Below are 12515 nucleotides of genomic sequence, written 5' to 3'. Positions count from 1 at the left end.
AATTACAACGTGTAGACGTAGGAATAAACGTGACGGCCTTAGGAAGAAGACTTAGCTGGAACAGAATTATTCAATGAGTCAATGGTCTTGTATTGAGGACATGGGAGAAACTTCGAACACCACTACTTTGTGTCAGTTTTAATAACTCATCAATGAGTCAATTTGTTTTTAAATGCCCATTTGAGAAGCGGCTCGTATAATATCCATAGATTGATATAAAGTGATGAATTAGCTCATCTCTATTTGTAAATGTCGAAATCTCCTTTTGGAAAGTCGTCAAGTAGAAAAATGGAGAGACGTTGTGTGTTCTTTGTGACTTTTTTCCTTATACTACATCTTGTTCAAGCTCAAGATCCAATAGGTACTTACCCATATTTATTGTTTTTATTCTATATATGTTTTATTTTGTTTTTACTTTTTGTCATTTACTCAATTAGCTGTTACTGTTAGTAAACTCAGTATAACAATCACAGATAATGAATCTTAAAAGATCACACATTTATGTGGCTTAGATAGATATTCATTTAATACATTAGATGTCCACATATGAAAAAAATGTATGATACAGTAAAAAATATTATGTATTTTGCAACACTTAAATGACATGAACAAACCCATATTAAAACTCTATTTCATAAATTATATATGAACATCTAAAAGTAACACATTGCAGTAAAAAATTACTTGTCCCAGAATGAAGGAGGTAAAAAAATTTCATCCAAAAAGGAAAAAAAAAAGAGGTAAAATTGTCGAAATTGCTCAAAATCCACTCTTGTTAACTTGGACAAAGAAATGTTTTGTCATTTTCCTAAAATACATATTGCGTATTCTGTAGTCATAGGAACCTTATAATCGCGAGGAAAAAAAAAAAAAAAAGGAACCTAATAATCGCTTATTAATGTAGTCTCGTACATACTATAGGATTCATCAATATGGATTGTGGTTTGTCCATCCAAGCCTCTCCTTATAAAGAATCCTCGACCGGTTTAACATATACATCAGACGACGGTTTCGTCCAAGGTGGGAAAATTGGTAGAATCACCAAGGAACTCGAGTCGTTATACAATAAACCGGAGTGGACGCTTAGATACTTCCCTGATGGAGTACGGAATTGTTACAGTGTGAATGTCACACGGGGTACGAAGTATTTAATTAAGCCTTCCTTTGTCTATGGAAACTATGATGGTCTTAATGTCATCCCGGATTTTGATCTTTACATCGGCCCAAATTTGTGGATGACGGTGAACAGTGCTGACACTATCAAGGAGATCCTCCACGTATCGAAATCAAACTCTTTGCAGGTGTGTCTTGTTAAGACAGGAACAAGTATACCTTTTATAAATACATTGGAACTTAGACCATTGGCCGACGATATATACACCACCGAAAGTGGCTCCCTCAACTATCTTTTTCGGGTTTATTATAGCAATTTAAAGGGCTATATAGAGTAAGAGTCCATTACTTGATCATTATAAATTTTACTCTAAACTAGACAAACATACTATGTTTAGTAATGTTTTAATGTAAGTTTGCGCCAGGTACCCCGATGATGTCTACGATCGCATATGGAACCAAATCTCACCTGATCAAGATTGGCAGATTTTAACTACGAATCTCCAAATAAACGCTTCTAATGATTATGATCTACCACAACGTGTAATCAAAACAGCTGTAACACCCATTAAAGCTAGCACAACGACGATGGAATTTACCTGGAAGTTAAAGCCTCCAACTTCACAGTTTTACTTATTCCTTCACTTTGCAGAGCTTGAAAGCCTCCAAGCCAACGAAACAAGGGAATTCAATGTGATGTTGAACGGAAATGTTACATTTGAATCTTATAGTCCTAAGTTTCTACAAATGCAAACCGTATATAGCCGAGCACCAAAGAAATGCGATGGAGGGGAATGCTTGTTGCGGTTAGTGAAAACGTCAAAGTCAACTTTACCTCCTCTAATTAATGCTATTGAGGCTTTCACTGTGCTTGATTTCTCACAGTTGGAAACAAATGGAGATGAAGGTATGTTTTTTTTTTTTTATATATACTTATTTTCTTTTTCGGGTTTTAATGTTAAGCTTTATATATACCGAACTTGCATAGAAACTAGACTATCCATATATAGTAGCTCAAGAGAGAAAGATAGAAACATGGAACTTTTGAAGATAGTTACAAAATTTGCATATTGATATCAACTAACTTTATAAATAATTACTAGTGGTGGCTATCAAAAATATTCAATCTACCTATGGATTGAGTAAAATCAACTGGCAAGGAGATCCATGTGTCCCCAAACTGTTCTTGTGGGATGGTTTAAACTGCAACAACTCAGATGCTTCTATACCACCGATTATCACTTCCTTGTAAGGACATGATTTCATTGTTTTCCTAATTTACTTTCGGATACTTACTATACTCATTAGTTTTTCATCACTAGAAACTTGTCTTCGAGTGGATTGACTGGAAATATCGCGCTGACCATTCAAAATCTCACCAATCTGCAAGAACTGTTAGTATCACATAACTGTGTCGATAACTATTGTTAGTTTTTTCTTTTTTCTTTAATTGGTAGAAAATTACTAAAATCAATGGTAGTTTTATCTTAATCATAGGGACTTGTCAAATAACAACTTGATTGGAGGTGTTCCTGAATTTCTAGCCGATATGAAATCGCTCTTGGTCATGTAAGTTTCCCATGAGAATGATGTCTTTTAGCCTTGGATCCTTATGCTTGATTTTTGTGTCTATCTTAACAGAAACTTAAGTGGGAACAATCTTAGTGGCTTAGTTCCTCAAAAGCTTCTAGAGAAGAAAATGTTGAAATTGAAGTAAGAATTTGTATATTGTATTTATTCGATATTGACATGTTTTCTATGATAAACTAATTTTTTTTGAAAAACACTTGCAATCCAAAGCATCGAAGGCAATCCGAAGCTTAATTGCACAGTCGAGTCATGTGTAAAAGATGGAGAGGGTGGGCGACAGAAAAAGAGCATGACAATCCCAATTGTGGCATCAATTGCTTTTGTGGTTGCCCTTATAGTTGCATTGATTATATTTTGTGTTATTCGAAAGAATAACCCATCAAACGATGAAGGTATTCACATTATATTCATCGATCAAGATACTCATGAATACACACACATTAAACTTACATAATTTCATTGAATGTTTTCATCACAAATTTAGCTCCAACATCATGTATGCTACCCTCGGGTGGTAGATCATCTGAACCGACAATAGAGACGAAGAATAAAAATTTTACGTATGCGGAGGTCATAACCATGACAAACAATTTCCAAAGAATCCTTGGAAAAGGAGGATTTGGAATTGTATATTATGGTTCAGTAAACGGTACAGAGCAGGTTGCTGTTAAAATGCTTTCGCATTCATCAGCTCAAGGATATAAGCAATTTAAAGCTGAGGTATTATTATATACCACAACTCATAATGGAATTCTGTATGAAACATTCCAGAATTTTTTTCAAAGCTAATTTGGTGTATCATTATGGTATGTTAGGTTGAACTTCTTCTTAGGGTACATCACAAGAATTTGGTAGGTCTTGTTGGGTATTGCGAAGAAGGAGATAAATTGGCTCTCATCTACGAATACATGGCCAATGGAGACTTAGATGAGCATATGTCAGGTAAACATAATATTTGTTTTTCACTAGAAAGACAACATATTTGGTTTTTGATAACAATACATGATGATGAAATTGTAACATACCAAATGGTGAACTCTTTAAGAAAAAAAAAAACTCAAAATAATAATAAAAAAATTTCATTTACAATTCACTCATAATCTTTGTTATATATTACACAACGACGACACTAGTAAAAATTCATTGCTAGGCATAAATAAATTATACAAGCCAATTATAAAGTTCTTCAATGTGTTAAATTTGTTATAATAAATGACCAGTGTGTGTTCAATTCTTATATCTTTACATTTAACACACATTGAAGAACTTTATATTTGGCTTGTATAATTAACCTTCATTTTCCTATGCATGTAGTGACAGAAAAACAATTCACGTCTTTATATATTTGTTTTTGATCAAACCACATCTTTATATTTATCTTCATATATACAAAAACAAATGTCATGAAAAAATGTTTTAAAGTATTTTCTTACTTTAAAATGTAGGTTAATATAATTTAAATATTAAGTTATAACAAGATGTATGTAGGATTAAAATATAAGTAGAATAAATGAGTAGAAATGTTCTTAGAGGAAAAATGGGTAGAAAAACCCTCACCTTTCATAAAAACATTAAAAAAAAAAAACCCTCAACTTTTTTTGTGGGTTTTTAAACCCCCACCTTTTCATAAATGGTAAAATAAACCCTAGTATTAAAAAACTTAATTTAAATTCAAAAAAATCGTTATACTAAAACATAAATAAATAGGAAAAATTTGATTTCGGGTGTTTCTTCTAAAATTCTAGTTTACAATATTTTTCTAAATTGAAAATATGTAAGTCATGATGTAAAAAAGTTAATTAGTGAAGTTTTATTCTGTGTGTTACAAAAATTCATCAACGTGAAACCAAACAGATTTTGTTACGAATTATATGTAAATTATTATATCGAAACCGAATATGAGTTTATATTAATAAAGGTTTATTAGGTTCGATAACACAAATTTACTAACGTAAAACCAAACCAAATTTTATAATACTATGAAAAGTACATGAATTTTCACATCAAAATATTTTCATTTGACAAACTAAATAAGATTTACTAACAATTAATATTTCTATATATATATATATATATATATATATATTATGATATATTAAAATATAATATAAATTATATTTAATTAATCATTATTTAACTATATTTTTATCCAAAACCTGAACACTCAAATAAAAAAAAAATTAAATGTGATATCCTATAAATTATTGTAGTTTATATAACATAACTTCTAATTATAACAAAAATAATTTGCCTAATCTCAACTAAATGGTGAATAAATGTTCATAGCACAAAAACCCTAATTTTAAAAACAAAAAATCATAAACTCGAATTTGAAATAAAAAAAGCATAAATTATTTTTTTTTTGTTACTTACTGTTTTAATATAATGATTTTTTAAAAAATTAAATTGAGTTTATTAATATTAGGGTTTATTTAACCATTTATAAAAAAGGTGAGGGTTTAAAAACCTACAAAAAAAGTTGAGGGTTTTTTTCTATGTTTTTAAGAAAGGTGAGAGTTTTTTTACCCATTTTTCCATTCTTAGAAGTGTTTTTATTTTTAATCCAATTTTAGAGAAGTGTTAAATATTGAATGGACACCTTTTTAGACTATTGTTAAAATCTATAAAAAAAATAAAATATTATTACAAGATAAATATAGTTATGTTTAATACTTTCCGGTAAGAGAAACACGAATTATTCAAACATGTTTGCATATTAATTAATACAGTATGATTTTTATACGGTGGAATTGTTACTTTTTGATACTTAATCACATTTCATGTGTCACCTTTATAAACTCTTTACCTCCGGATTGGATAACCAATCATTGGGTTAGCTTTTAATTAATGTGTGATTGATATATTAAAATCACATTTCATGTAAATAGACCATATAAAAGAGTAATTTTATAAAACACAATAAAGTTTATAAATAGTATAAGCTATCCACACAATATGATCTCAAATCATTTTGAGTTGTTCAATCCTTATTTCAGTCATTTTCTATGTATGAAAAATAGTGTATCAATGAATATAAGTCACACAAAAAAGATATTCCAAAATTTGTTAATTTTCCATTAAACCAACCACAATAAGCATATTTTGAATATTTGTCTATTGAATGTAAGAATTTAACACACATTGGTTATTTTTTTTAACAATACTGTACATAGGAAAACGAGGTGGTTCTATATTAAATTGGGAAACAAGACTAAAGATAGCTGTCGAGGCTGCACAAGGTTCTTATTGACTTCTCAAATACCTCGTCATATTCTTTCTTTGTTTCTTTCGCTTTGACTGACTGAAACTTTGTGAAAAACTGAAAATAATATTTTTCACAGGATTAGAGTACTTGCATAATGGATGCAAACCACTAATGGTTCATAGAGATATCAAAACCACAAATATATTGTTGAATGAACATTTCCATACCAAACTTGCTGATTTTGGGCTTTCGAGATCATTCCCGATAGAAGGGGAAACTCATGTATCAACAGTTGTTGCTGGAACTATTGGATACCTCGATCCCGAGTAAGTACTACTTCTTAAATATGAAAATATATTTTGTAGATATTTTTTCTCCAATGTTTAAGTAATACTCTTGCATTTTGAACTATGTTATAGATATTACCGAACAAATTGGTTGACGGAGAAAAGTGATGTGTATAGTTTTGGAGTTGTATTATTGGTGATTATTACAAACCAACCCGTGATTGACCAAACCCGCGAAAAGCGACATATAGCAGAGTGGGTGGGAGTAATGCTTACGAAAGGAGACATCAAAAGTATTACAGATCCAAATCTCCTTGGAGATTATAATTCGGGTTCTGTTTAGAAAGCTGTTGAACTAGCTATGTCGTGTCTGAATCCTTCTTCGATGACAAGACCGACAATGTCTCAAGTTGTTTTTGAACTAAAAGAGTGTTTGGCCTCTGAAAGCTCGAGGGGAGGAGAGAGCCAGGAAATGTATTCACATAGTTCCAGGGAAGTGAGCATGACCTTCGGAACTGAAGTGGCCCCTATGGCTAGGTAGAGGTCATGAATATTTTCCCAATGTATCGTGTGGATCATTATTAATTCTTATACAACTATCCTAAATTTTCAACTTTATTTGCAAGCAATGAACTTCTTTTGTAAATAGAAGTTCCAAGTCATTTTTTCCCCATGTTTCAGTTTATTCCAACTAACCATGAATTAATAACTATAGCATTTGCTTACAACTTCTAACATACAGAGTTGACCTCTGTATATAAGCAGCGTCACCTAAGAGATCCAATCACAAAAATGAATGAAATTTTGTTTATAGAATATCTTCAGTGGGGCAAATCATAGAAATAGTTTGGTCGACATTGGGGCAAAACATGGAATAGAACGGGGCAATTTTAGAAATAACAGATTGAGTGGCTTTCAAACATTTTTATCACAATAAATATCACTGTTTGCACCTAGGTTGCAACAATAATAATATACGAGATTTTGGGGGGTGAACGGAACTAATCCTTTTATTAACGATATAAGCGATCAAGAGAATACAGAATGTAAGTTTCGCTGCGGCGGTTATAGATTATCCGCCGAACCGAACACTTAACGTACGAAACAGAGAGACGGAATACGAAAACGAGCGAAGCGGCGAAACTGGGGCTAGGCGACGATGTCGGGCTAGGCAACGATTCTTCTTGTCTGCTGGTTAATAACCTCTGGATCGGATCCCGTTCCCAATAGTGCTTCTGGCTATTTATAGGGAACATGAACCCTAAAATTCCTTCTGTCTCTTCTGTAAATGACGGTTTTGCCCTCCGGAGCTTAATGGGCTCTTTATAGTGGTCAAGGCCCCCTTATAAGATTGTGGAGATCTGTTTTGGGCCTCCTAACATATAGGGGGCAAAGCCCATGTCCAACAATAAGCCCCCCCCCCCTTAGTCCGTTGTGCGAGAGTGTGCTTGAGCTTGACGGGCATGTCTTTGAAGTTGAAATATGTTAGTTGGGCGCAAAACAGAGTATGACATGAATGAACCATCTTGTAGCCTTTGCCTGCTTTTCGAGACAAGCCAAAACTTCTCCAGGTGAACATTAACTTTGGCACGTTTTTCGAGGCGGACCGAAACTTCTCCGGGTGAACAGTAACTTCGGCACATTTTTCGAAGCGAACCGAAACTTCTCTGGGTGAACAGTAACTTCGGCACATTTTTCGAGGCAAAACAAAACTTTCCTGGATGAATAGTACTTTTGGCATGTTTTTCGAGATGAACCGAAACCTTCTCGGGAGATTTGTGACTTTGGCACGTTTTTCGAAACGAGCTAGGTTGTGCATCCAGAGAATTAGGTCTACAGTTTTAGCTCGGTAAATTTGCATGTCTCCTTCCTATAAATATGTCTTCTTCCCCTCATTTTAACCTTTCTTCACTTCTTCTTCACTTCGGGTTTCGTTGGGACGTTGGAACATTGATGTTACTCCATTGGTCTCTTCGCCGTGCCGTGGGTTGGGTTTAGAGATGCCGCGAGTTGCGAGCTGTGCCGCGCGGGGCGTGTTGAGGCGCCGCGAGTTGCGAGCCGTGCTGCAGGGGGCGTGTTGAGGGGCCGCGAGTTGCGAGCCGTGCCGCAGGGGGCATGTTGAGGGGCAGCGAGTTGCGAGCCGTGCCGCAGGGGGCGTGTTGAGGCGCCGCGAGTTGCGAGCTGTGCCGCGGGGGGCGATTGTGATGAGCCGGAGATTGAGAAGTACCGCGAGGGGCGAGTCGTGCTGCGAGGGGCAAGTCGTGCAGCGAGGGGCGAGTCGTGCCGTGAGGAGCTAGTTGTCGTGAGAGCAAAGCCGTGTTGGGCGTGCAGCGCGTCGGAGATGGAGACGTGCCGCGAGGGGCGAGTCGTGATGCACCGGAGATTGAGACGTGCCACGTGGGGCTAGTCGTATCGCCAACTGTCGTGTCAAGCTGCACCGTGAGTTGGCGCACCGTCAGGTCGTGCCGTGAGTTGCCGTGTCGTCAAGCCGTGCCGCACCGTGTGACTGTCGTGCCGTGCCGTGTGACTGCCGTGCCGTGCCGCACCGTGTGACTACCGTGCCGCATCCTTAGCCTGCCGTGCCGTGCCGCGCCTCGTCCTTGGACTGCCGTGCCGTTGTACTGCCATGCCGCACCGTGAGAGTGATGGTGTTGTCGTGGCTTGTTGTCGTGCCTTGGACGGAGATGTAGCCGGTTGAGTCGTGCCGCGACGAGTCTTATTACCGAGCCGGAGATGTGTTCGTGGCGATAATACGCCAAAATGGAGTCGTTGGTTTAGTACCACGCCAAAGTGGAGATGGTGATGTCGTGCTATGCTGAAGATAGTGTCATCGCGGTAAGATGGACTCGTTGTGCTGAGCCAGAAGTCGAGCAGAACCAAAAGTCACGCCAAACCAGAAGTCGTGACGAACCGAGAGTCGTGCGGAGCGGGAGTCGTGCCGAGCTTGGAGCCGTGCCAAATCGAGAGTCGTGCTGAGCTTGTAGCCATGCCATCTTGGAGTCGTGCCAAGGATGAAGTCGCGACAAACCGAGAGTCGTGCCAAGCTTGTAGCCATGCCATCTTGGAGTCGTGCCAGAGATGGAGTCGCGGCGTAATGCTACCGAGACGGGACGATATCGAAGATGGACTCGTTGTGCTGAGCTAGAAGTCGCGCAGAACCAAAAGTCACGCCAAACCAGAAGTCGTGACGAACCGAGAGTCGTGCTGAACCGGGAGGCGTGCCGAGCTTGTGTTTTATTTTTCTTTCTTTCGGCGTTATTGACTTTATCGGGGCTTTTTAACCTTTAGTGGTTTGTCGGATCGGCGTTTTGTATGTTTGGCCCTCTGTTGTCACGAACTATGGTTGTTTTTTGTAACCTTCATAACTTGATGATTTGTTTTGATTTCGCTATTTCTTTGTTCTCGTTATCGATCTGTATTTTGTGCAAGGCATGGCTCGGATATGTTTATCGTAAAACAAGTGTAATACGTAGCTCAGCTTCGATACATATTTTGCGGGGCAAGACGTCTCTTGGCTTATCCTATGTGTCTCGAAATGCCGAGCTTAGGAAGATGTAGTCAAGATGGACTCGTCGTACTTTTTAGGCGCGGCTCTGGTATCCGGCTTATCCTGTGGGTGCTTTGAGGTCGGCAAGAACGTGCAAGCCGGAGCTCGGCTTATTGGTTCGGCCGCCTGCTAGCTGTTGTGCGAGACTGGGCTCGGCTTTAATCTTTACAAAGTAAAGTTGTGGATTATTTCGCCACTGCATCCATGAGGAACGCGTCGAAAATCGTGTAACTGGCCAGGGCGACGATATGGGAGCTAGGCGATCAAGCCATTCGTAGTTCGTATTATACTTGTAAAACTCGATAGGTCGAGTGGTTTTATTTTATTTTTTTTTTTTTATTTTTTTTTTTTGCTGATGCACCTTGTAGAGTAACGTTTCATGTTGGCAGAGTTCTATGAACGAGTTTTATCCCTTGAGTTAGATGCTTTTGGGTTGCGATCCATCATCGCAGCATTCTCTTCTTCGATCTCGACATAACGGTTGCCTCGGTGCAAGGCGTCGCCGAAAGTTGATGGCCGAGCGATGATAAGATCTTCTCGAAACCGCGATCCAAACAACAACGCGTTTCGAAGGGCACTAATAGCCGCATCATCGGTTATAGCTATGTTTGACACTATTTTATTGAATCTCTCAATAAACGTTCTAAGCGGTTCGCTTTCTTTCTGATACATGGTCCATAGGTCGGCGTTTGTAACTTCCTTGATCATGAAAACCGAGTGGTGCTGCAGGAACAAGGCCGTGAGCTCTCGGTAGCTATCAATCGAGTTAGCTTTGATTCGTGAGAACCAATTTAGTGCGTCCCCTGTCAGGTTTTCCACAAACATTTGGCAGCTCCCTGCATCATTTTCTTCGGCGGAAAAATGTGCACGATTGATGGCGATGCACATCGACTTAAGAAAGATTTTTGGGTCGGTGAGGCCGTTGTATGGGACCAATTTGACTTTGTTAACGTGATGAACACGGCCGTTGTAGCGCTGTGTTTCTTCCAAAATCTTTTCTATGTCTGGCGCTGCGGTGATGGCCCGATGCATTTTAGAGGACATGTCTCTTATCAAGGCGTTCAACTGGGTTAGCTCCTGATCGTGAGAATGGTTTTCGTCGTCAATGTGTCGGCCAGGCAAGACTCGTCCGTTGCCCAGAGTTTGGCTGCTCCGTAGGTTATGCCCGCTCGGCAGATTATGCCCCGTTGAAAGATTACGGCCGCTTTGATGGTGACCATGCTGCAAATGGTGGGTGCTCGGCAAGTTGTGGCCGTAATGCACGTTCTGGGCGCTCTGCATGATGTGGTCGTGCGGTAAATTTGGGGCGCTCTGCATGATGTGGCAGTGCGGCAAATTCTGAGCGCTCTCCATGTTTTGGCTGTGCGGCAAATGCTGGGCGCTCTGCATGTTTTCGCCGTGCGGCATATTCTGGCGGGGATGTTCGTCGATGGATCCGACGATGATAGATGCTGGGCCGCGTCGTCGAATCTCTATGCGTTCGGCTACCGGGGTTCATGGAGACTGCAGCTCTTCCTGGTTAGCGTGGGGTTGGGAAGTACGTCTTCGGCGTCGTAGTCGTTCGATCTAGCTCTGGGAAGTGACTTGTGCGGCTACGAGGGCGTCGATCCGTTCTGTGGTCCGCACGTCTTGGTTGTCGAGCCTATCCAGAATGGTCTGAACGAGATCGTCCATGTGTGTGCCTTCGGCTGCTCCAGCTGCGGTGGCTGCTCCAGCTGCGGCTGCTACGGCGAGTGCGGTAGGTGCGCCAGGAGCCGGGACGGCGTGAGCAGCATCAGACTTCATCCCTGTGTTCGGTGTGAACAAGAGGCGACGCGAGGGTTCTAGCTCGGCGCGGGCAGCTACTGGGTTCAGCGGAGGTAGTCCCGGCACGTCGGGCGCTGTTGGCGCGCCAGTGTCAGTTCCTCGGTCGCTTGAGGTGTCCATCATGTCGTCGCCGATCGTTTGAGACTCGGTGTTCATTTTCTCGTCAAAAAAGGATAGCTTCGAACTAGCCCCACGGTGGGCGCCAATTGTTTGTACCTAGGTTGCAACAATAATAATATACGAGATTTTGGGGGGTGAACGGAGCTAATCCTTTTATTAACGATATAAGCGATCAAGAGATTACAGAATGTAAGTTTCGCTGCGGCGGTTATAGACTATCCGCCGAGCCGAACACTTAACGTACGAAACAGAGAGACGGAATACGAAAACGAGCGAAGCTGCGAAACTCGGGCTAGGCGACGATGTCGGGCTAGGCAACGATTTCGGGCTAGGCAACAATTCTTCTTGTCTGCTGGTTAATAACCTCTGGATCGGATCCCGTTCCCAATAGTGCTTCTGGCTATTTATAGGGAACAGGAACCCTAAAATTCCTTCTGTCTCTTCTGTAAATGACGGTTTTGCCCTCCGGGGCTTAATGGGCTCTTTATAGTGTTCAAGGCCCTCTTATAAGATTGTGGAGATCTGTTTTGGGCCTCTTAACATATAGGGGGCAAGGCCCATGTCCAACAATCACACTATAATTCTACTTTTAAAACGTATAAAATGATTGCTCCAAGCTATTGGGAATAGAATCAAAAATATGGTGACATATAATCACTTTTTCATTGGAAAAAAAAAAGAAATAATCTGAGCAGAATATTGGACGGGGCAAAGAAACAAGAGAATGATATCATGTAACACAACTTGACAAATTCAGATAGGATCAGACAAGATTCATAATGCTGTAATAATCTACAGTCAACAAAGGCAACACATTGCTTACAAACTACAAAGTGAAGTCATTGTC

At 39.4% G+C, this 12515-nt stretch overlaps 1 protein-coding gene and 1 pseudogene across 1 annotated transcript; one reads left to right on the top strand and one right to left on the bottom strand.

Moving 5' to 3' along the window:
- The first annotated feature begins 182 nt into the window (after window positions 1-182).
- On the top strand, window positions 183-6870 carry LOC110225279 (probable LRR receptor-like serine/threonine-protein kinase At1g51810). Its single transcript, XM_021014607.1, has 13 exons — window positions 183-361; window positions 922-1447; window positions 1539-2020; window positions 2217-2361; window positions 2436-2507; window positions 2611-2682; window positions 2755-2826; window positions 2914-3095; window positions 3188-3423; window positions 3519-3645; window positions 5877-5942; window positions 6045-6234; window positions 6328-6870. The coding sequence occupies exons 1-13, from the start codon at window positions 250-252 to the stop codon at window positions 6536-6538; spliced, it is 2493 nt and encodes an 830-aa protein (XP_020870266.1). The 5' UTR covers window positions 183-249; the 3' UTR covers window positions 6539-6870.
- A 3227-nt stretch (window positions 6871-10097) lies between these two features.
- LOC110225280 lies at window positions 10098-10786 on the bottom strand (annotated as a pseudogene).
- Window positions 10787-12515: the final 1729 nt, after the last annotated feature.

This window comes from Arabidopsis lyrata (assembly GCF_000004255.2).
Source record: "Arabidopsis lyrata subsp. lyrata unplaced genomic scaffold ARALYscaffold_1, whole genome shotgun sequence".
NCBI classification, from domain to species: Eukaryota; Viridiplantae; Streptophyta; class Magnoliopsida; order Brassicales; family Brassicaceae; genus Arabidopsis; species Arabidopsis lyrata.
Note: the sequence above shows the minus strand (reverse complement) of the source record. Positions and strands in the feature narration are given on the sequence as shown.